General features: G+C 36.6%; 1 protein-coding gene and 1 long non-coding RNA gene across 13 annotated transcripts in view; one reads left to right on the top strand and one right to left on the bottom strand.

Moving 5' to 3' along the window:
• Nucleotides 1-17,551, top strand: part of LOC139355425 (uncharacterized) — a 50,228-nt gene extending 32,677 nt beyond the window's left edge. Inside the window, exons 5-6 of the long non-coding RNA XR_011606045.1 lie at nt 8,529-8,648; nt 17,456-17,551. This is a non-coding gene — a long non-coding RNA (uncharacterized lncRNA). The remainder of the gene's footprint in view (nt 1-8,528; nt 8,649-17,455) is intronic.
• The window catches only part of ATOSA (atos homolog A), a 133,965-nt gene that overhangs the window by 65,395 nt on the left and 42,289 nt on the right, over nt 1-26,281 (bottom strand). Inside the window, exon 1 of one of the 12 annotated variants that reach the window (XR_011606043.1) lies at nt 9,185-10,841. The exons of 8 other annotated variants lie outside the window; for them this stretch is intronic. Coding sequence is in view for 2 of the 4 variants with exons in the window: in XM_011755455.3 (XP_011753757.1) it covers nt 9,185-9,221 (37 nt within the window). In the remaining 2 variants the exon portion in view is untranslated. Of the gene's footprint in view, nt 1-9,184; nt 10,842-23,596; nt 23,619-26,281 lie in introns of those variants that run through there. 3 more of the 12 variants (XM_071066829.1, XM_011755455.3, XM_011755402.3) reach the window with 3 other exon arrangements.

The raw sequence follows: 26,281 nt of genomic DNA, 5'->3' as shown, positions 1-26,281 counted from the left end.
AAGCTTTGAACTCCTGTACTCAAGGGATCCTCCCACCTCAGCCTCCTGAGTAGCTGGGACTACAGGCGTGCACCACCACACCTGGCTGTTTTTGTTTTTGTTTTTTTTCTTTTTGTAGAGACAGCATCTTACTATGTTGCCCAGACTGGTCTTGAACTCCTGGGCTCAAGTGATCCTCTTGCCTCACAAAGTGCTGGAGTTACCAGGTGTAAGCCACAGTACCTGGCCTTGAACTTTTTTTTTTTTTTTTGGAACTAACTTTTCAAAAACTGTATTTTAGCCATGCGCGGTGAGTGGCTCATGCCTGTAATCCCAGCACTTTGGGAGGCCGAGGCAGGTGGATCACAAGGTCAGGAGTTCGAGAACAGCTTGACCAACATGGTAAAACGCTGTCTCTACTGAAAATACAAAAATTAGCCAGGTGTGGTGGTGCGCACCTGTAATCCCAGCTTCTCAGGAGGCTGAGGCAGGAGCATCACTTGAAGCCGGGAGGCAGAAGTTGCAGTGAGCCGAGATCACGCCACTGCACTCCAGCCTGGGTGACAGACGGAGACTCAGTCTCAAAACAAACAAACAAACAAACAAACAAACAAACAAACAAAAAACCCCTGTATTTTAAAGGTTTAAATCTTGTCATTTATGAAAGTCTTTAAAAATATTTGGTAGAGTTTGAAAATATTTATAAAGTTCCTGAATACATCTGTTAAGTTTATTCAAAATTAGATGTTTGTTACTCTTGTGAAAGGCATTTTTTTTTTTTTTAAAGTTTTGGAGATATGGTCTTGCTATGTTGCCAGGCCAGTTTTGAACTCCTGGCCTCAAGCAGTCCTCCAACCTCGGCCTCCCAAAGTGCTGGGATTTCAGTCATGAGTCACTGCGCCTGGCCTACATTTTCTAACATAATTTCTATTCTTATGGAGGAAAAATTTAACTTTACCTCTTCATCCAATTCTTCAGATTAAAAAATTAGGGTAAGAAACAATCAGATGATCTCTGTTTCAGCTTACATACATAATTCTTCATTATATCCATCTCATCTGATCCCATTACCCTCTTTCATGGCTTTTTATCATTGTTAGAAGAGCCTGTGACACCTTATACTTTTCCTTCTTAGAATTTAGCACAAATAAAATTAAGTCATTATCTGAGCTTTATAAGAATAAGATCAACTCTCTTACTATTGCTTAGCACAGTGCTTGACATGAACAAGTAGGCACTCAAATGGATGTTTAATGTTTCACCATATTCTGTTTTCTTCTCAGTTTCAGCTTATTTCTGGTTAAAGTGATGAAAGCTAATTGTTACCCTTCTCAGATAACTATTACTTTATTCTTCTCTTGGGTTTCATATTTTAATTGCCAATTGTTTTTCTATCTTATCAATGTAATTCTCTTAAATGAGATAAGGAAATATTTGTTTAAAGTGATTAGGCAATCACTAAATCTCTATATCAATGGCAAAAATTGTCAAAAATAAAAAATAAAAGTAGAGAACACTTTGAGTTCTAATTTCTGTATTGATTACTAGAATTTATAGGCCTCAACAGTTATTTAAAGGATTACAGACAGGCCGGGCGCGGTGGCTCAAGCCTGTAATCCCAGCACTTTGGGAGGCTGAGACGGGCGGATCACGAGGTCAGGAGATCGAGACCATCCTGGCTGACACGGTGAAACCCCGTCTCTACTAAAAAATACAAAAAACTAGCCGGGCGAGGTGGCGGGCGCCTGTAGTCCCAGCTACTTGGGAGGCTGAGGCAGGAGAATGGCGTGAACCCGGGAGGCGGAGCTTGCAGTGAGCTGAGATCCGGCCACTGCACTCCAGCCTGGGTGGCAGAGCGAGACTCCGTCTAAAAAAAAAAAAAAAAAAAAAAAAAAAAAAAATGGATTACAGATTGATCACAGCAACCTATTGAATGCTTATGTGAGCAGTTGAGGGCAACTCAAGCAATACAAAAAAAACTAAATTATAAGTAATATGAAAGGCTAGAAGAGTAGAAAAAAGGAGTATTTGATATTTATGTGTTAAAAACTGTCAGTGAGATTGAGCTCTTCTACAGAGGCAATGGGAGAATAAGCTACTGTCGCTACCTTCTAGTAGTGGGCAGTCGTATGGAGAGAGCACAGATAAGCCTAATTCATGGTGATGTGATAAATGAGGTCAGGTGCAGTGGCTCATGCCTGTAATCCCAGCTCTCTGGGAGGCCGAGGCGGGTGCATCACTTGAGGTCAGGTGTTTGAGGCCAGCCTGGCAAACATGGTGAAATCCCATCTCTACCAAAAATACAAAAATTAGCTGGGCATTGTGGCACATGCTTGTAATCCCAGCAACTTGGGAGGCTGAGGTGGTAGGATTGCTTGAACCTGGGAGGCGGAGGCTGAAGTGAGCCAAGATCACGCTATGCCACTGCACTCCAGCCTGGGCGACAAAGCAAGACGCCATCTCAAATAAATAAATAAATAAATAAGTAAGTAAGTAACAAATAAAATAGGAGTAGATCAAGGTGCTATGGGAATATTTAGGAGGGAACTCAATCTTGGACATCAGAGAAAGCTCCCAGGGGGTATGATATTTAAAATGTATGACTTAGAACCAGTCAGTGTTATCGAGAAAACTTACTGGTTTCCTCAATTCATTTCTGTCTTATCTGCACTAATCCTATTCAATTTAATTTCTACGTGCTCTGTGTAAACCATCAGACACAATTCATCATAGTTTCAGGGCCTGAAGACTCTCAAGTAGAAAATACTGTCCTTTTCACTATTCTTTGTGGGAATATTCCTGATTATATGCTGTTATCACTCCACACCCCATACAGAAAGAACTCTGAGACAAAGATCTGAGAAAACATTGTAACAAAAGGAAACAAACTCCTGTCTCTCAAAACTAAATTCTAGATTTACCTATACTCTCATAGGAATATTCTGTGTTTAAAAGGCAAGGATCCACTATTCTAATGCTGTTTTTTTTATTTTTTCCCAGCTTCATTAATCCTAGATAAATGGCACATAACTTTCCAAAATTATCCTTAAACTTAACCTAGTCTTACATTTTTACCTCATGGGAAAATGGTTACAACATAGGTGGTCCCCCAAAATACATTCTGTCCTTTCAACCTCCTTCTCCCAACCATATGAACGACCCCTACTTCTAGTACTCTCAACATCCTATTTCCCACTGAATGTGTGTATGTGTGAAATCTAAAACTCCTCGAGAAATAAAAAGTGGACGAAAACAGAGATCTTTTCAATTAAGAGGTGAGAAACTTGGGCATACACAGATCAGTTCTGCTTGATTCTCTTGAACAAAGATAGAACTGGGTGACATTCACAGCAGTGGACCTGTCATTCCTCATGCAGAATGATTTCTGGAAGAGATTCCAGGTGGCAGCCTAAGGCCAAAGGAGATGTCATTAGGTCTTCTCTAATCTCAGTCTACAATTCAGAGATGTGGCATGAAGGTTTTGAAGACCTGAACACCGCATTCCAGGCTGGTCCTTTTGTGCTAGGTTTTCTATCAGAAGCCCATCTAGAATGTAGGAGTCAGTGAAGGAATACTGGGTACTGTCCAGGGCATACCCATCTACAAGGGTACTAATGTATGGAGCACATATGGGAACATTTTACCATATCCCTTGAAGTGGAAAAAAAAACCAAAACCATGTGACACTTTGCTTGCATATATATTCTGAAAGTCACATCCAGTTCGTTTTAAGCCTCAATTTTTAAGTATTAATGCTTTTATACTCTGACTATAAACAAATTTTGTTTTAAAATATTTCTTAACCTAAGGTAATTTATGATCCTCTTTGGTATTTTCCACAAAATTATGTGCACATAAACACAGATGTGTTTTTCCCCCTAGCAAGGGGGTTAATAGCATTAAGCAGATTCTCAAAAGGATCAGCAGAAGATGCTGACATACAGCAATCATTCTTTTTCTACATGGATATTTTTGAGAGAAGTGATTTAAGGTAAGTATGCATTACCCAAAAACATATACACCAATACAATGTAGTCAGTTAAAATTAGGATACCTATATCTAAAAGGGTTCTCTTCCCCTTTTGTCAATTGCAAGTAGTCTCTGGGCCCAATGCAGAAGCTGATTGGTTAATATTACTGGACGCAATGACAGTGATAAAATGGAGTATACTTGGAAAATACTTTTTGTTTTGTTTTATATTTGTGTGTTCTCTTTCAATAAGCTAACCTGCACCTTCCAGCAAATTGGAGGGCTAAATAAATTTACGTAAAAAAAAAATCACAAAAATTTTACCCTTAATGAAAATATGAAAAGTAGAATGGAACCCAGATTAAACCTCTCTCCCAAAATAACATATGTCAGCTCAAAGCAACGAAAATACTGTGGTCAGTTGCAAAATGTTGAAATTTTGTGTAATTATGAAAGTGAAAAAAGAGCATTTTGGCTTTGAAGTTTGAGTTTTCACACCACCATTAGATTTTTAGTCTTAAATTTTAATATTTCAAGACAATTACACTCATATCTGTGATATTTAATTTCTGCCTTCCAGGCAGCTGGCTTGTCCCTTGTCATTAATATGGAAGGCAATTACAATGTCACCTTTAGCTCAGTTCTAGCTGAGGAATTCAAAAGAAAAGTCAGAAACAAGTTACTTCCCAGTAAATAAATCACCAAGGGATTTAGCAAGTCTAGTCAATCAGCTCAGCATTTGCGGGGGTCAGAGGGGTGGGGGAGATCTGGGGGTGTTAGCACACACATGAGTGTACATACACACACAACAGAAACAAAATAACACTACAATAATCAAACTGTATTAATATGTTATCAAAACACTACAAACAGAACAAATGTTTCTTTTGCCTTCTATGTCTCTTCTCATTTTACTCATTCTTTCCTTATCACTATTGACTATTACCTTTCTTCAGATATTTAGCCATGCACTTACCCATGAACCCTGTCTTCTTTTTCTGTCCCAATCCCCATATCTTCATGGCTTTCCAGTTAATGAAGTTATCTTAGGAAATTGAGAAACCTAGAAGTATATCTTAGGGAAAGGTCTAAAAAACTATGCTTAAAATTCTCAAAACACTGAGAAAACTCACCATATTCACATTTCTAATGTACAATAATTTTAAAGAAAAGGAAAGTTATAATAAAATCTCACATTTTATAATAACTAATTAATAAGTAGTAATGAGTCTAAGTAGTTTCGCACATTCTTTCATTTAAATCCCCAAATCATCCTAACATCTCATGATACTGAGGGGGATACTAAGGCCCGGAAGGTGAAACTATGCCCAATATTACACAGCTAAATAATAAATTATACAGGCAATCCACCCAAAATTGTTTTTCCTTTTTATTTATTGATATACCATAGTTGTATGTGTTTTTGGGGGTACACGTGATATTTTAACACACGTATACAATGCGTAATGATCAAATCAGGGTAACTGGAATATCCATCACTCAAACAGTTATATTTTCTTTGTGCTGGGAACATTACAATTCTTCTGTTCTAGGTATTTTGAAATATACAATAAATATTAACTATAATTTCCTATCATATTGTTGAATGATAGAACTGGTTTCTTCTGACTGTATGTTTGTACCCACCACCCAAAATTTGAACCTCAAAAAGCAAAACACCTTCAAAATATTAAGAAAACAGAAACCAACATAAATTTTAATGGTAAATATTTAGCAATGTTAAGGAATAGGAATACACATAACTGATTCACATAGTATCCCTATTATATTATAGATGACAGGAAGCTTATAGCAAAATCTGAGGCCCAACTGTGTATGAGCCTTAGGGGCTGATTACTTTTTATACATTATCTTGACTACTTCCTCAAATTTATAATTTTACTATCCCTGGGCTTATTATAAACCTTCTCTTCAAGTCCTATGATGTCCAGAAGCCTTTCAATGAGTAAAACCAAGGAATCCAGTGAAGAAAAGAATAGAAAGATATTTCCAGTTTCTCAATAGTCCTCATGCTGTCACTTTTATAACTGAGCCTCATCACAAAGGATTATATAATAGATTCAAGTAATACTGCAAACAATTTTATTTTTAAAACTTAGGTCTTTGATTTTTTGATACTATAACATCTGAAGATTAAAAAAAAGATTTACTATATACTTGCAAAAGCAATATAGTTTATGCAAAAACACTGTTGATATGTGAAAATGCCTGACAAAAAGTTGTCAAGACCAAATTTTTGGTCCTGCTGACTATGAAAAGCGAGTATTTCTTGGATTCAAACTATGAACAAGTAATGAAATTTCAGCAAGGAAGACTCAAGGAAAACATGTGTCATATAGCACTTAAGGCATACATATAGAAATCAAACATTTGTGATAATACCTGAAGTAGGAACGATTTAACAAAAGATTTTTTCTTTTTTTTTTTTTTTGAGACGGAGTCTCGCTTTGTCACCCAGGCTGGAATGCAGTGGCACCATCACGGCTCACTGCAAGCTCCGCCTCCTGGGTTCATGCTATTCTCCTGCCTCAGCCTCCGAGTAGCTGGGATTACAGGCATGCACCACCACGCCTGGCTAATTTTTTGTATTTTTAGTAGAGACGGGGTTTCACCGTGTTAGCCAGGATGGTCTCGATCTCCTGACCTCGTGATCCGCCCGCCTCGGCCTCCCAAAGTGCTGGGATTACAGGCGTGAGCCACCGTGCCCGGCAACAAAAGATTTTCACAGAACACTTAGAGAAAAAGAAAAACTCAGATTGTTACCCCTTCCCAATCTGAGTTTTTACGTTACAGATGTTTTAAAGAACTGTAAACAAAACAACATTTATATATTATTGCCTGATTTCAAAATAATCAAAAACAATCTGTTTTACTTAAAACCAATTGTAGCAATCACTGCATCTAGTAAATAGTAGCACTTCTATTTGCTATTCCTTATAAAGAGGCAAAAACAAAAAAGAAATCACTGTTTTTGAGAACTGAAGTATTTTTCCATAAGCACAATAGCCAATTTAAAAATATGACATAGACAAAGACAATAAAAATTATATTGTCAAATAATAGACAAATACAAAAAAATTGAAATATGCTAGCAGTGTTATTATAATTGACCAGATTATAAAGCTCAATTACCCTGAAGTTCTGCTACTGAATAGGAACTTTCAGATGCTCCACTATATAAAACATTTTTAGGTGCTAAGCCCAGGAATAATGTCTGGAATTCTGCCAATAATATTCCTCCTGAACACAATGGCAAAGCCTCTGTGTGACACAGCAGCACACTCAACTTTTTTACAATTTCATGTTCCCCCATCTTTTGCAGCATATGAATGAGAAATAGCCTTTCTCTTGGAGGCTCTATTAATTTTTACGAAATAAACCAACACAAAATGGGTAGCAAACCAATTTAAGCAAAATTTTCGTTGCTATGGTTCTATAATTAGAAAATAAAATTAGTAATTGATGAGAGTTACAGCTCAAAAAATGAAAATTACTAGATTGACCTTCATGTGGTTAGTCATATTTAACAAACTTGAGTCCTCTCTGCCTGTGTCTGCCTCTCACTCCAAACTCCCTGTCATACCCCTACCCCTCTACACACAGCTGCTCTTCTTGAAGTGAGTGCTTTATATTGTGGAGGCCACCAAGTCCAAATAACATAACTTTATTTTGCTATAATTTTTATAACTTCTTTCAAATTCAAGTTTTTGGCTGCACCTTACAAACTTGAAAATCTAAGAAATGCCAGTCTTTTAAACTGCAGCCACATATAGGTCTATGTAAAACACTTTTTTAATCTTTAAGGGCTATTTTGTAAATTTTCACCAATTATTAGAAATCTTTTTAATACAAATATTATATACACAGTATTGTTAAAAAGATCAGCAAAAGGCACAAAAGCATGGGATATATTTTGAGTTCTTTTTAAAGAAAAGAAATTTCTCTCCTTACCAGAAGTGCTAACACTGATTGTTAAGACTTTCTAATGACAGGTATATTTTGAAAAGAACAACAACAAACCCATCCTATTCCAAACTATATAGTTTGTAGAGATAACAAAGCCCTAATATTAACTCTGAGCTTATACTAACTTTACTCATCAGACATACATCACTGAGCGAATTAAAAGCCACTTAGCCACGTAAAACGAAAAAGCAAAGGAAAAACTGGTTATTAGCTCAATACGGATTGTTCGTAAAATGGGCAATATGCTAATTAGTCTGCTCTGCTTTAATTAAAAGAATCATTAGCTAAATCACATACGTAAACTTCAATTTCACAGTATTTGAGAAAGATACAAAAAGACCTTTTGTTTATTAAAACACTTTAAAACTTTCCTATAATCTGTTGAACAGACCAATTTTTCCAGATCCTGTATAAACAAATGGTAACCTATACTTTGTTCAATTATCACATATATTAGTGTAGTTTAATAAGACGACTATATTTGAAGTATTAACTAAGTCAGATATACAATTATCACATTTAGGAGGTCTACTTCAATTTTAAAATACTAGCTTAACCTTGTATGTTGTCTTCAAAATCCTTTATTTTTCAGTTTTCTATATGGATGTTTAATAGAACACTACGCTGACTTTGCGGTTGAATTATGACGCTTTACCTGAACTGCACAGAACTAGTCCATGGATTAAATAATTAAGAGATTGCACAATTTGAGGTAGGATTTTCAGAAACGCTTTACAAAAAGATTTTAGCACACCAATTACTTAAACTATGTCAAAAATCTCACTTAGTTAAATTCTGACAATCTTTGTCAAATTCAGAAACATGAATTCAATTAAAAATAGGCAGCTTATTTAAACTACGTTTGTCTTAACAGCTTTAATTTAAAAAACACCTCCTGCCCCCATATACAGTTAATGCTTCTGGCTAATGCACATTCTCTTCCTTGTCTTCTCATTTCTATCACATTTTTTTCCCCATTAAAGTGAGCACATTGTATTTGGTTTCTTTTCTTCCTATTCATTGTTCAGTTCAGCATTTTAATAATCTTTTCAGTACTGCTGTTCAAAGAAAACAGGCTATATGAAGCTAAAGAAAATTCTCTAAGTTCAATGGTTTTCAAAGTGAGATAATTTTCCTAGACCTATTTGTTAAAAATCCATGCAAAACAAGCACCACAACCAACTGGTAAACAGCTACAGAAAATTGGAAGCTTAAAAATAAAGCCGTTAAAAACACTTCACTACACACCTTCTCTGTGAAGCCCTTTGTTTCCACTGAAAACCATACTGGAATCCTTGTATAAAAGAAGTTGCCTTCTGGCTATCAATAGCTATACTATCAGTAACTGAGGGATCCAGATGTCTGCAGCGGTTAAAACAAATGTTCAGCGTTGGGTGCTGATTCCGCTTCCCTCCGTGCAAGGTTTTTCACAAAGGCAGCAGAGTAAGAGCGCACATAGCAACAGCACTCACAGCTGATTGGACAGAGGGTGTGCTCAACCTCCCCTGCTCACTAGGTCCACTACAGCTTCCTGTCTACTTGGCAGCACTGTCATGTTTTCTTTGCTCGTCTTATGAACTCAGCTGTGTTTAGGCAACTTGAAAGGAAAGAACAGAAGACTGACGATGCAAAGTATTCTAGTGTAAACCCCTAAAATGTGTTTCCTTAGTTGCTTTTAAAACAGAGAAATTCATGAGACAAAAATTTATTTCAGTTAGTGAAATAAATGAAACTGAAGACAAAGAAGGGTTGTGGAGGGAATCAATTACTTCACATTTAAATTAAATCAGGTCTACCAAATGAAACCCTGTGAAAATGTGTAAATAAAAAACTTTACAATAATCAGAATAAAGCATTAACCTCCATATATCTAGAACTATAAAGTATTTTACAACAAACTTCACAAATTCCTAGAAAAGCACAACCTGTTACATATTTAAAATGGGATAGGTCCTGAAATGGTCTCTCCTCAAATGCATGCAGTACCTTTTAAGAGGGCTAAAGAAACAGGTTACCAGACTGACTAGAAAAAGATTCAGAAAGGAAAAATTATCAGTTACTTAATAATCTCTGACAATACAAGATTTAACTAGGTCTTTATAGTAAAATGTCTCTGGACACATAGAACAATGACATTTAGCTTAAATTCATTTACTTTTTGTTATCATAAAATTACCCAGAGATATAAAAGCATAGACTTTTTTTCAGGTTTCAAGTAGTGGGCTTCAGTTTACCAGTTCATACTGTCTCCACGAACTTTAACAGCAAAAACCCCTCCCCAGCTTACAAAGTTGTTTGGGAGAATCAATGAAAGTAGTAGGGGATGAACAGATGTGATGAATTATAAAAATTTCTCACTTTAGAAGTATTTCCCCTGAACGTCACGTCAACTAGGATGGTGGTTTTCAAACGTTTAAAGCAATGGAACTCTTTATTTGCATTCTTCCTATAAAATGCATTATCAGTAGTGGCTCTAGGACTTCTATACAGGAAAGGTTTGTGGGAGTAGGCTGAGGCAGCAGCAGAAGCATGCCGTTTACTACTCAGATCTTTGTTTATCTTGAGTGTCTCGGCATTAGGGAGTGGAGGCTGATGGAAATGTTGGAGTTACTAAAGTGCCCCATGAGCACTATGAGGCTATTTTTAAGTGAGAAGCCACAAATAGCACGCAATTTCATCTCAGACCCAGAATCCATAAGATTTCTACCCCTGAAGAAGCTTCTAGGATTCCTGGAGTTCCACAGTACAGAAGAAATACAACCTGGAAGAGGTTTATTGCTTTAAAGAAATCTCATTACTTTAAAGAATCTGATCACTCGCTCCACATTTAGCCAGAGGGAGAGCTGCTAAGCCCCCTAAGAAATAACAAGACGTGCCGGGCGCGGTGGCTCACGCCTGTAATCCCAGCACTTTGGGAGGCCGAGGCGGGCGGATCACAAGGTCAGGAGATCGAGACCACGGTGAAACCCCGTCTCTACTAAAAATACAAAAAATTAGCCGGGCGCGGTTGTGGGCGCCTGTAGTCCCAGCTACTCGGGAGGCTGAGGCAGGAGAATGGCGTGAACCCGGGAGGCGGAGCTTGCAGTGAGCCGAGATCGCGCCACTGCACTCCAGCCTGGGCGACAGAGCGAGACTCCGTCTCAAAAAAAAAAAAAAAAAGAAATAACAAGACGTGTTTGGAAACACAATAAGCCTGAGGTAGGTGACTCAGAGAAAGAATGGCATGGTAGAGAGAGCAAGGATTTTGGAGGTAGGCCAACCTGTGTTCAAAACAGGAATCTGCCATTACTAACAGTGAGACCACATATAAGATTATTACACCATTATGAGCCTCAGTTTCCTCATCTGTACAACTCCTAATCCAAGACTAGTCACAGGACCACTGTACTTTTTCCTTAACACTTAGTTCATAGAATGTAGAAAGGCTGTTTACAAAATGACTGGTTTAATGAGTCTCCTCCATCACACTGTAAGTGCTTTAAAGGTAGGTACTATGTCTACTTGTTTACCTAGCACCATGCCTCATTTATATTTTATACAATATTTGATTTGATTTCACAATCATGGGAGGTGACTAGTACAAGTAGAACATCTTATTTGACCATCTTCATTGTTTAAATAAGGAAATTAAATATAAAATTTATAAGTCACAACTAGAAGTTAAAGGAAATCAAATTAAAAAATTTTTTGGATTAATAAATTTATATTTCAAAATCAACCTTTTTCTATCTCCTATAATATATAATCCCAGGGTTGTTTTGGAATATTTCCTTTCAGTTATAATCCTTCAACTTTAAAATTAAAGGCTAGTGATATCATATATCTATAATATAAATCTATTGATGTCATATAAAAAAAGAATTTACAGAAAAAACATTAAATGTATTTAGTCACAACACGTAATTATAAATGATAAAAGACACTCCAAATAGATGTGCCACCTTAAAAAACTTAAATCCAACTGAGACAGTATTTTATTTAATGAAATGCTCCCCTCTCTGTTGCTAGTTTTCCAATAAATTTCAGAACAGCACTTCATGTATTTTTGAAAAAAGTTTGCTTTTCCCCAATTTGCTCACCTTGGTACACAAAACTAAATAATGAGTATGCTGTAAAATGATGGCACATTATCTACTTTGTAAATCTCAAGACTACAAACTACGAATCTGAATAACATGAATTTCTACACAAGTGTTAGTCCCAAATTCTCAATTCTCAATTCTCAACCATGACAAACCTCCTTCCCCGACTCCTCCAGAACCCACCTAGCATGATTGTTAAGTATGTTCTCTAAATGGACAGTTCAGGAAACATATCATGCTCCTGCAGGGAAACAAATAGGATAGTAGATCTTTTACAAAAGTTTTAAAAACAAAACTATATATTCCAAATACAAAATGGAAAAATTTCAAATAACTATTTCAGATCATCTATGCTTTCTGTTAACAGAAATAATTGAGATATACTGATAGTAAGATACTTTAAGAGCTAATCATGCTATCTTTGAGACTTTCTAAACAAAAAAAATTATTGCAGATAGAAAAAAGAGCCCTTCAAAGGTAATGATTAAATAGCTACTACACATATACACATAAAAATAATTACTAAATATATATTATATATATATTAAATAGCCACTACCTACTGGCCCATGGGCCAGGCATGATGCTAATCCCTTTACATACTCTTCTCAGATCCTCAGGTAGTTGTTATCCCCACAGATTAAAACTGGTACAAAATCCAACCTCATGATTGGAAAGACCCCTTAAAGCAGCAAGACATAATGGAGGAGGAAAGCCACAAATTCAAGCTCTTTCTACTTACAGGATGTGTTACCAAATTATTTAACCTGTCTGAATCTATTTCTTTGAAAAGTGGGAATAATCATTTCTCTAAGTGCTATAAACCACCTAGGTGAGTACTTGGGCTCTTAATCTGAAGTCTCCTCTTTCCCTTTGCAGATATCAGGTCTACATGACATAACCATATGTCTGCATACACACACACGCACACAACAAATAACAGCAATACATTAGCATACATTAGTTGTATACAGTATTAATAAAAACGGGAATGAGAAAACTCTTGACCAAAGAAAGATTTCTGTGATGCTGATTTTTTTTTAAGTTTCTTAAATAATGTCACATCTAACAACAACAACTTAAATAATGTCACATCTAACAGCTAATTACAAATTAGCTGAATAACTAATTTGTAATGAAGACTAAGCAATAGTTAAAATTTAACATTAACAGTTTTGGAAAATAGAGAAATGTATGACATCATTAAATCAGTTTTTATTAAAAAACAAAATATGATGTTCAGGTCACTTCAGGGATAAATTAAACCATACATTATAGTGACTGCCATTTACATGAGATTCCCAGTAATCATACTTGCTGCAATGATTACCCACTGACTTGTATTCATTATAACAAAGTACAAATAAACCAAATGGCCAAACAGCAACCCAAATATACCGTTTTAAGAGTTAAACACATTCTTAAAATTAAAATGCTAAAAAGTACCTAAGAGACTTAATTGAGGATCTCATCTTTCAAAAGATTTTGGGTTATGATGACCTAGATTAGTTCCAGGAGTAGTGCCTTGTTTACAAAATCTAAGATCTTGGAAAGAAGAAAATGTTCTAGCCTGTTTTTTGGCATCATTCATACTACATTGTTTAAAATGAGCTAGAACAGGGGTTATTTATAAGCTAAGCTACTAGACAAACACTTCGTCTAATAATATCTTGTACACACATAAGTCAGATTTAATAAGAATCAAGATCACGTATTAAGAATTCACTTTTAATCTCCTATATACTTTGTAAATTAATATCACCATCATTACATAAAATGTGTGCAGAGGTGCATATGGGTTTTTCTTTATGCATACTTCTTTTAAAGATATATTATGGGATGTTAATCTCCTGCTATTACAAAGAATGCTATGTTTGATTCAATCTTAGATTGAAAACCAATCATACATTTGTATTATAATAATATAACATTTTATGACAAGTTTTTCCATGAAGATAATGGATCCCATATTTACCTGTCCCTTTGACAACTGCAACTTTGTGAAATAATATTTTGTAGATGAAGAAACTGAATCATAGAAATTGAGGTAGGTACCTTGTAAGAATCACCTACTCTAGGTTTAATTCCAAGTGCTGTGGTTTTTTTCCACAATTACTATTACTGATACATGTCATTATGTCTGCTAACAGAGACAAACAGTCATACAAATGACTGATTCTGCAGTTTAAATTCTGGAGAATGTTAACAAAAATCTGGTTGAGTGAAAAAGCTGTATGTGTATTTAGTCAATCTTGTGTAGCTTAAGGAGACTCAATTATTAAGTCCCCAAAGCTTTAATACTGTTTGCTTTGCATTTAACATTTTTAAAAACTTGCTTATTTGAAACTATTTTACGTTGGTTTTCTTCCAAGTGATATGACTAAACTCTTTTGGCTACCTCAAACTCCAGCATGTCTAAAACTGAATTAGTTTTCCTCTGAACAAGAGTCACCATTATTGTCAGTGACATCCTCCCAATTCCCTAAGCTAACAAACTTTGGAGAGAACCTACTCATTGACTGTGTGTTTAGTAAGTGCCTGGCACAACCACTTCGCTCAGGTTATGTCATTCTAACAAAGTTATAAAATAGTGTAAAATACTATTACTATCCCAGTTTTAATCAATAAAATGGCAACTCAGAGTAAGTCAGCAACTTAAGCTTACACAGAGAAGATAACAAAATCAAATCTTGAACACTTTTAGTTCTAAGTGCTAAAACAATCTGTATAATTAATGTGCTATAAAATTAATATAAGGGGTTGAGACTATCATTTTCTTTTTAAATAAAGTAGAGAAAAGAAAAAAAAATCAGTCATCATTGCTCATAGCAAGATTGGTAAATAACTTGTTTTGGGGCAGGGGTTGATAGGGATGTTGTTATGGGGCAGCAATGTGAAATGTCTAATTGTGGATTGCAGTCAAAAAAAAATGCTAACGGCCGGGCGCGGTGGCTCAAGCCTGTAATCCCAGCACTTTGGGAGGCCGAGACGGGCGGATCACGAGGTCAGGAGATCGAGACCATCCTGGCTAACACGGTGAAACCCCGTCTCTACTAAAAATACAAGAAAATTAGCCGGGCGAGGTGGCGGGCGCCTGTAGTCCCAGCTACTCGGGAGGCTGAGGCAGGAGAATGGCGTGAACCCGGGGAGGCGGAGCTTGCAGTGAGCCGAGATCGCGCCACTGCACTCCAGCCTGGGGCACAGAGCAAGACTCCGTCTCCAAAAAAAAAAAAAAAAAAATGCTAAGGCCATTGCTCCATCTGACATTGTCTCTCAATTACTACCATCCCTCCCACTGTCTCCAAATAGATACTGGTTTTCATCATATCATATTCAACAAACATAGACTTTGGAAGCACAACAGCTGAAATTAGGTAGAATTGTACTAAATAGAGTTGGAGAAAATAGTCACTAGAGACTTACAGCCAAAATTCACATACATCACAGGCTGTCACCACTCAATTCTACAGGCCCTCTTTTACTAGAGGTGACACTACTAAAGACACAGATGTTCAGAGATCCCTAAGGACTCACAACGTACAAATGCTATAACTACTGAATATAGCTTTCTGTGTAGAGGGAAACAATAGTTGTCTTTTCCCTTATATAAATGCTAGAGTCAACCTTTCTACGAGAGCTCTCCATTTTCAATGCAATTTCAGTTTATAAAGTACTTATTTGAATACCTCAATAGTTTTTACCATTTTAGACCAGGAAGATTTTAACTGCAGCACCTAAGAGAGGAAACAACAGTAAGACCTCATAAACTGAGCGCCTCAACTGAAGCTTGCACTTACTGGGAATAATTTTTCATTCTTCATTCACAAAAACAAAACAAACCATCAAACATACATGCCCCCCTCCCATTCAAACTCAAAATATTGGAGACCACCACAAATAGAAAGGGATAGTGGAGGTCAGGCATGGTGGCTCATGCTCATCATTCCAGACTTTAGGAGGCTGAGACAGGAGGACTGCTTGAGGATAGAGTTTAAGACCAGGCTGGGCAACAGTGAGACCTCGTTTCTAAAAAAAAAAAAAAAAAAAAAAATTAAAAATCAGCTGGGCATGGTAGTGCACACTGTAGTCCCAGCTTCTCAGGGACTGAGGCAGGAGGATTGCTTGCGCCCAGGAATTGGAGGTTGCAGTGAGCCACAATCAAGCCACTGTACTCCAGCCTGGGCAACAGAGCAAGAACCTGTATCAATAAACAAAAAAAGAAAGGGAGAGTAGAGTGTACAATTTCTGTAAGTTTGTACATGCCATCTGATACTCTCTTATTCCTCTGGGCCAGCTCCTCTACCCCCAAGTCCCTTCTAAAACATCACAGGGTAACCTCAGCTTCTGATTCACCTGTTGCCCCAGGAAGAAAGGACTTTGTTTTTTGTTTTTGTTTTTTTTTTTTCAAACTACAAGCTTCTGAGGGCAGAGGCCATGTTAGTTCTTGCTCATCACAGTACTTCCAGCACATATGCCAGGCACATTGAAAGTGCTCGGTGAATACTTGTTTCAGTGAACAAGAGAGGGAGAATGGTCCAAATGTCTATGGTTTTACTATTTCTAACAGTTAAATTCTAAAATGTTGTCATATTTAACCAATAAGACTATATAATCACAACTATATTGCAGAAGGAAATATTCATAAGAATTCATATCACTTTCAAAAAGAACATTTTGTCAAAATATGGGTGTTTGGGAGAAATATTTTAGAAATAGATCATTTCTAAAACAAAATTCAAGTGTTTTGTACTAAATCAAAACAAGCATCCCATGTTGTCAATCCCTTGATTTCAAACAAGGGCCCATGTAAATTACAAAATATTAGATGCAATATCCTACAAAACACAGCTGGGGCAAATCAGCTATTTTAATCTATATTTAAGCTATCTAAGTACAGAATGATATACCAGTTAATGAAAGACAAGATTTGAGTGAACTAGCAGAACAGTAAAATGACTATTACGGTTATCATAAAATTCATTGTCCACTGAGGTGGGAGGTTTGCTTGAGGCCAGGAGTTCAAGACCATCCTGGCCAACATAGAAAGACCTTGTCTCTAAAAAGAAAAAAAAATGTATTAAAAAATTAAAGAGTAAAATTCATGATCCAAACAGTGGTAACACATTTAGAGTGAAAGGAGACCATTATGAAATAGGATTGGACACAGGGACAACAGGCATAAACCAGGACCATCCTATGTAGCATTTAACCCAGCCCATTAAAATAGTTTGAACTTAATGGTACAGTTAGAGATATAAAACGGTTAAATATGTTAAATTTTTTAAGCGTGAATTTTATATTTCATGAAACTCACTGATAAAAGCCCAAATATAAAATTATGGTATCTTAGAACTTACAAAGTTGTTAAGTAAGCAATAGGCACTTAATTTTTTATGAAGCATCTAATAAATACTAATTCTGTGTCAACTTGTCACAGGTGTGAGGAAAACAGCTGGGAAGAAGTCAGATGTCATCACTGCCCTTGAAGAACAATTATTCTAGTGAAGGAGACAGTATAAAATGAAGAAATGAGGGAAGCACAAACTATCGTATAGTAGCTGGCCTTCTTGCAGTTCCTAAAGCATGCCAGACTTTCTAAATTCAGGACCTTTGCACATATTCCTTTGGCCTGGGATGTTCTTCCCCCTTACACAACTGGTGCCTTCTCATCCTTTGCTCATTTTCTCAGGGGCCTTACCTAACCATTCTAACCAAAGAGGACTTCTCCTTGCTCTCACTTAGCCACTCTCTTAGCCTTTGTATATTTCTCTCAGCGCACTTGGAATGTGTTTATCTTACATATTGAAGAGATGCTAATTTATTAACAATGATAGGCAAATTTATTGAGTATTTATTCAGAATCAAATACTATTTTGTTTTGTTTTGGTTTTTTGAGACGGAGTTTTGCTTTTGTTGCCCAGGCTGGAGTGCAATGGCTCAATCTTGGTTCATTGCAACCTCCACATCCCAAGTTCAAGCAATTCTCCTGCCTCAGCCTCCCGAGTAGCTGGGATGACAAGCATGGGCCACCATGCCCGGCTAATTTTTTTGTATTTTTAGTAGAAATGGGGTTTCTCCTTGTTGGTAAGGCTGGTCTCGAACTCCTGACCTCAGGTGATCCGCCCGCCTCGGCCTCCCAAAGTGCTGGGATTACAGGTATGAGCCACTGTGCCCGGCCCAAATACTATTTTCTAAGCACCTTATATGGACTACCTCATTTCCTCATTACAATAGCCCTTTAAGTAGGTACTATCACTAGCCTCATTTTTTATACATTGAAACTAAAGAAAAAATATTGTCCTCTATATTTCTAAATAATTAGTTTGTACTATTTCCTGATTTTTAAATTTGACAATTATTTCTAATTTCTTATTTCTTTATATCCATCTCTTTCTTAGCTTCCTAGTTTCAAGGATGAAATGTCTTATTCACTTTGAGTCTACTTATTACCATTCGACTTACTTCTAAGAGTATGCATGTATTACTTTGAGAACAATGTCAAAATATAATCACCTAGTCTGTTCCTTTCCAGTTTCCTGATAAAAGCCAGATGATCATTATTTCATTTCTGGTGCCAGAACCTAGAGGCAACTGTGCTCTGCTAGAGGCTAGAAGTAATACCAAATACAGAAAATACTAAAACAACTAGCAGGGAATTTGAGTTTTACTTTTTTAGTTGGATAGGTTGCTTTTCTCCGGGTCGTATGTTTTCCCAACTGTAAAAATGAAAGAAACTCACACACTTTAAGGATCTTTCCAACTGTGGTTTCTAGTGACAGAGTGATTTTGTGAGTAATTTCAGAATAACAAAATTATTTTCACATCCTGAACTTTTAAAAGTGGATTTAAGATGTACCACTATGTAACCTGAATTTTGTTGTTGTTGTTAGCAACTTAGAGTACCCTGGTAAATACCTAAATTCTGCAGCATAAGCTACTACAAAAGGTACAGGCCAGGGTTAGACTACAACCTCCTGAACCACAGAAGTGTGCCTGCAGAACCTGCCTTCAATCAACACAATAACTACTCAGAGGCACAGGGATGTTCTTTACCTCAATTTCTGAAAAGTTAGTATGCCAACTTAATGACACACACGCTCAGAGAAACAATATTTAAGAAAGGAGTTATGCCATCAGAAACCTTACAAGCCAGGCCAAAAAAAAAAAAAAAGGAGTAATGAATGATCAAACCTTAGACCTAGAAGGAACCTCCAAAATGATCTAATCTAATCTCTTATCAGATGAGGCAACTGGTGGTCAAAGAGGTTGGTGATTATTCACACAGATAGTGGCAAACTAAGACTAGGAAACTGAGATTGCTTCTTAGTGCTCTGTCTACCACAAAATACTGAACAAACCTCACTCTTACGATCACCATTTTTTTTTTTAAAGCTTTAGTGTGAAAGTGTTTATCTGGTTGGGGAGAGAAGAAGATACATCTCTACTCCTAACACAGCTAGGAAAGCTTATCAGTATCACGGGGACTTCCTTCATTCTCAGACCTTACATGAAGCTGAAGGGTATGAAAGCCTCTAATAGAATTCAAACTTCTGCCAGCAATTATCTGGAATGAGAAATGGAATCTCCAGTTTTACTCTGTATTTTTCTTCCATTTGTTATAACACACAGCTATTTTAAAATAAATAGTGCAGCTTACTACTCTGACAAAAAGAGTATTATAAAACAATAGATACAGTATTGTTAGTATTGTGTACCATGTTAACATTCCCAAGAATTTTTGTAAAATAAAACACAAATCCTTCATACATTATAAACAAAGAATGGTGGCAAAGGGAAAAATAAATGGAGAAGAAAAAGATTTAGCTAACAGTAGATGTGTGTTAGGTATTTTTTATAACAGCAGGCCATAATGTAATTTTGAGAGCTAAAAACTGATTTTAAGACTGTCTGATACTAGCAAATGAATGAGGCTCAAACTCCTTATAGCTTAACATTCAAAACTCTAATCTCTCCCTATTCCAAAGCAACCCTTCCCATTCACATTAGTCTGTCTGTCGTCCGTTAAACATCGGAATTCTATCTTCACACCTTAACTCATTCCCTCTGATCAGAATGTTCTTCCTTCCATTCCCTTCCCTGCCCCAATCTCTAAATTTTTATCTATCCAAATCATACCAGTTTTTTAAGGATCAACTCAGCTGCTGTCTCTGCTAAGACAGTCCCAGCCCTAAATTAACTTCTCCAGCTGGAATTAATCTTCCCTATGACCTTTGATAAACATTACTTTTATCATTCATTCAGTTCTCAAATGTCCTGCATTATACTTATCTTCTTTCTTGGATTACATTTTCTATAGGGCAGAGAACATAATACATATCTCAGAGGTCATACCACAGAATGGTTCATCAATAAATACTACTGAATGAAAAGAAAAAATTTAGCCCAATGATCATGTGCACAAAACCATCACTTTTTTCAGATTACCTAATTGTTGCAAGATAAACTAAAAATAAGAGTTGTACATATTGTTAAGATGACACATATTACATGAATTTAACTATTTAATCAAAACTTTTTTTTTTTTGAGACAAGGTTTCACTCTGTCGCCCAGGCTAGAGTGCAATGGCTTTATCATAGCTCACTACAGCCTTAAATCCTCAGCTCAAGTGATCCTCCCATCTCAGCATCCCAAGAGCTGGGACTATAGGCATGCACCAACAAGCCCAGCTAATTTTTATTTTTAAGTTTTTTTTGTAGAGATGGGGTCTCCCTATGTCATACAGGTTCGTCTTGAACTCCCAGGCTCAAGCAATCCTCCCACCTCGGTAACCAAAACTTTCCTTAGTGAGATATCAAAGAAGTTGGGAAATATTATAGTTCAAATAGACACACGTATCTACATAAAATGAATGCCATAAAAATTCAAATTCATTGCACAGCAAATTTGAATTCTATCCATCCAGAGCAGGCATACGCTTCTCTTTTTATCCAAGATTAGAGTAAGCTGAAACACTGTTGAATCAACAACAAAGGAAATCGATGCCAGAGTTTAACTTCACAGAAGGCCACTCTGCCTTGTGCTCCTTACTAAAGTAGGAAACCATGGATTGACAGCATCTGCAGTTGAGCACAACTGTCATGACAGCAAATTCTCATATAATTACACAGCACTAAAGACTTCAGACATTATCCCCCACAGATTTTCTAGATGTAAGTACTACTGTTAGTAAACTTTATTATAGTTACAGTTCTAGAATCCTAGTTGGAAAAAGTAGATTTAGGGGATACTGGCCCTGTATCCTCAGTGTGACAACTTGTTTTCATAGAAAGCTGGTGCCCACCTTGTGCCCAGGCACTGAGCTGGATGCTAACATGTACTATTTCTTTCAATCCTCGCAGAAACCTTGAGAAAAGAATTGCTATTCCCATTTTTACAGATTTCCGGGCAATTAAGACATAGAGAGTTTAACTTTCCTAAACTCACCCAGCTAGTAAGTAATGATGCTGATGATTGAACAGTGAGTTGTCCAGCTCCAAACCCATGTTCTTTCCACTGCCCTAACTGCCACACAACAATTCCTGAAAGTCAAATCAAGAATACCATCTAGAGTGTGGGCATGGTGGCTCATGCCTGTAATCTCAGCACTTGGGGAAGCTGAGGCAGGAGGACTGCTCAAGGACAGGAGTTCCAGACCTCGGCAACATAACAAGACCTGTCTCTACAAAAAATTTAAAAGTTACCTGGGCAGGGTGGTGTGCGCCTGTAGTTTTAGTTGCCTGGGAGGCTGAGGTGGAAGGATTACTTGAGCCCAGGAGTTCAAGGGTGTAGTGACCTATGATCATGCCACTGCACTGCAGCTCGGGCAACAGAGTGAAACCCTATCTCTGGGTGGGGGAGGGGGGTGCAGGGGAAGGAATACCAGCCAGAAATTGACCAAAAGAAAAATCTATTGGAACAGAAAACCAAATATTGCATGTTCTCACTTGTAAGTGGGAGTAAACACTGAGTATACATGGACATAAAAGTGGGAACAATAGACACTGGGGACTACAAGGGGAACGGAGGGAGGCAGGTGCAGACTGAAAAACTACCTGTGGGTACTATGCTCACCACCTGGGTGATGGGATCATCTGTATCCCAAAACCCAAGCATCACAAAATACACTCATGTAATGAATCTGCACGTGTACCCCCTGAACCTAAAATAAAAGTTGAAATTAAGGGGGTGAGGGGAGACTGAAGATTTCAGTTAGAATTTAGGTTGGGCATATAATGTTGGAGAATGAAAAGATGTCTACTATTTGTACGTGGAGGAAAACAAGATACAAATCAGATAGTAATTAGCCATTTTCTTTCAAGAATATCTATAATGTGAAATCAAATTTAGAACCGTTTGTGTGAGTTTTGCTCATACACTAAAGCTAACAAGAGTGTCAGGTAGGGGAAAAACTATTTTTATTCTCATATACTGTTGGTGACCAAAAATTGGCACTTTTTTACCATAATCAAAAAGTGTGATTTTATAATAATCAAAAAATGTTTGTATATACTGTGATCAAGTAATTCTACTTTTAGAACTTTGTCTGGAAAAAATAAGGAAATACACCAGGATTTAAACTATAGGAATGTTTGTTACAGTGCTGTTTGTATTTGCCAAAACTTGGAGCTTAAGTATCCAACAAAAAGATTGTACACATGAAAATGGTTAGGATGATAAATTTTATGTTATCTACATTTTACCACAGTTAAAAATTAAAACATTAAGAAGTATAAATTGGCCAAATAACACAGGCATGCAAAAGTTAGCTATATAACCATTAAAGATACCATAATGGAAGAATAATGACATGAAAATACACAAATTATATTAGCTAAAAAATAGTTTGCTAAGTAGTATATATGGTTTAATTAAAAAATATATTATTAATATGTACATACATTTATAGACTAGAAGGATACACATACTCACACCCCCAAAACGTGAACTGTCTAATCACAGAATAGGAGCATTACAATTATTTTGTCCCTTTCTTTTAGCTTATCTATATTTTGTACTTCTTTGACAGACTCATATTACTAGTGTAATTTTTAAGAGGATAGAAGATTGAAGGATGTTAATGTCTTAGTTTAGGGAAGCAATACATCTGAGGTCATGATTCCTCAAACCACAAACACTACATTAGCAAGGGACATTGCCAAAGGAGTCAAGAATTTTTCTAGTTGCCCCCCAGACTCACACACAGTACCCTGATGACTTATTCATCTGTATGTTTCCAGAACCTCGCACAATAGCTGATATGTAAACATAAATGCTTAGAGAATGAACAGCTGCTTATATTTACATAGCACTCTATCTTGTATATAGGGAGTTCATGTATATTATCTCATTTGATCCCCCAATAACCTTGTGAAGTGGGCATAAACATTCCCATTTAGAAGCAAAAAACTGACAGTGGAGAATTAGATCTTAGGGTTACTAAACTAACACATCTCAGAAAAGAGAATGCATAAAGTTGTCAAGTAATAAGTTTTATGCTACACCACAAAGATATTAAAATGCATGCAAGTGTTCATTCAACAGTAAACACTTATTGAAGAGCATCTAAATGCCAGGTACCTGTCTGTGTATGGGGAAATGCAGCAGTGAACAAATGCCACCAAATCCCTTCCCTGCCCTCATGAAGCTTATATTCCTGTTGGGGAGAGGGGAAAAGAAACAGAATATCAGGTTAAACAATGTTAAGAACTATGAGGAAGAGTAATGAAGAGTAAAGGGAGAATAAATTAGTTTTACTCTTCGAAGGATGGTCTGAGAAGGCTTCCTTGATGGCAGAAAGTCAAGTTAAAAAAAAAAAAAAAAAAGGAGCCATGAGACTTATATTCTGAGAAGACATCAAATATAAAGGCCTCAAGGTGTCAAATGTGCTTGTAGTAACTAAAGAATAACAAGACCAATATGGCTAGACTGCAGGGAACCTTGGAAATCACTAGGAAATGAGGTCAGTCAGCCTGAGACTTTAGGTTTAAAAATATAATTCTTTAATGTGTTATCGATGAATAAAATCTGGAATTTCAACAACATTCACTTTTCTCTTTAATCCATTTTGTCCAAATAATATTTAAAAGCTAGAGGAAAAATCTACTAAAATATTACTTAGCTGTTCTATTTACATGATCTAATTTTTTATCATATTCTTATGGTGTACTCCAAAACTTTTGTAAATGTTGTCTAACATCAGGGTCTAACTCAATTTCTGTAAAAGGAAGCAATGCACAACTTTAAAAGGCAATATGACTAAAGATGTTATTGGAACAACAAGGAAAACATGAGTATAGACTGTACATTAGATATTAATACTATGAGGCCGGGCGCGGTGGCTCAAGCCTGTAATCCCAGTACTTTGGGAGGCCGAGGCGGGTGGATCACGAAGTCAGGAGATCGAGACCATCCTGGCTAACATGGTGAAACCCCGTCTCTACTAAAAATACAAAAAACTAGCCGGGCGTGGTGGCGGGCGCCTGTAGTCCCAGCTACTCGGAGGCTGAGGCAGGAGAATGGCGTAAACCCGGGAGGCGGAGCTTGCAGTGAGCCGAGATCGCGCCACTGCACTCCAGCCTGGGTGACACAGCGAGACTCCGTCTCAAAAAAAAAAAAAAAAAAAAAAAGATATTAATACTATGAAAAGTATTAGATTTCTTGAATGTAGTAACTGTATTGCAGATATACAGAAGAATACTTTTATTTTTAGAAGACACATGCAGTGGTTTGGTGGTAAATGTTTAACAACTGGCTCAGAAAGGAAAAAGGGCCTTGGTTTGTAGCACTGCCAATTTCCATGGTATAAATACCGTTACCATGGCTGATTTCAAGTAACCAACTAGGTGTAGAGTTGAAATGAAATGTACACAATCAGCTTTTGCAAGCCAGTACCTGCCAGCTCTAGCATACTGCTGGATACATGTAGTATGTGGGGCTGAAGTGTCAAGATGTCTGCAACTTACACAAGTGGCCAACAGGTATATGAAGATATGTTCAACATTACTAATAACCAGAGAAATGCAAATCAAAACCACAATGAGATACAACCTTACTCAGGTTAGAACGGCTGGAGACAAAAGAAAACAAATGTTGGCAAGGATGTGGAGAAAAGGGGAACAGTTACACATGGCTGAGACTGTAAGTTATTACAGCCATTACGGAAAACAGGACAGAGGTTCCTCAACATATCAGAGATAGAACTACCATATCATCCAGCAATTCCACTACTGGGCATGTATATCCAAAGGAAATGAAATCAGCATGTTGAAGAGATATCTGTACTCCCATGTTTATTGCAGTACTATTCACAATAGCCAAGATATGGAATCAATCTCTGTCCATAAAGAAAATGTGGTACACACACACGTGCATACACATAATGGAATACTATAGAGCCACAAAAGGAATAAAATACTGTCATTTGCAACAACATAAATGAACCTGGAGGACATCGTGTTCAGTGAAATCAGCCAGACACAGAAAGACAAATACTGCAAGATCTCACTTTTGTGGAATCTTAAAAAAAGCTGTTATCATAGAAGCAGCGAGTAGAACAGTGGTTTCCAGAAACCGGGGAAGGCAAAGGAGAGAATAGACAGAGGTTGATCAGCAGATACAAAGTTACAATTAGATAGGAGGAATAAATTCTGGTGTTCTACTGCATAGTAGGATGACTGAGGATAACCCTAAACTATTGTATATTACAAAATAGCTAGAAGAGACTTTTGAATTATCCCACCACAAGGAAATGATAAATGCATGAGGTGAGAGATATGCTGAATACCCTGATTTAATTATTACACAATACATATATGTATTGGAACATCATATTGGACCTCATAAATATATACAATTGCAATGTGTCAACTGAAAAAAGTAGCAGTTTGAAATAATAAACAAAAAGGCTTTGCATTAAAAATAGAAAAAATAGACAACAAAACTCCATGTCTATCCATCCCACCCACCTATCCCACCTACTTATATGGAGATACAACAAAAGTTGTAAAATGTTAACAATTAATCTATGAAAAGGTAAATGGATGTTAATCGTAGTATTTCAACTCCTCAGTGGGTTTGAAATTTTTAATTATAATAATGGTACAGCAAGCAAAGTATGGTAACTTAGAGAAATCCTATGGTCAGTTCTTTTATAAAATGAATAATAATTTTTTGTATATCAGCATCCTTCTGTCAAACACACCAAATATGATACAGACCTTTAAAGTTATTTTAAGACCAAAACAAACAAAAAGAAGTTTGTCA

This window comes from Macaca nemestrina, chromosome 7 (assembly GCF_043159975.1).
Source record: "Macaca nemestrina isolate mMacNem1 chromosome 7, mMacNem.hap1, whole genome shotgun sequence".
NCBI lineage: Eukaryota > Metazoa > Chordata > Mammalia > Primates > Cercopithecidae > Macaca > Macaca nemestrina.
The sequence above is the reverse complement of the archived record's forward strand: the minus strand, read 5'-3'. Positions and strand labels throughout refer to the sequence as shown.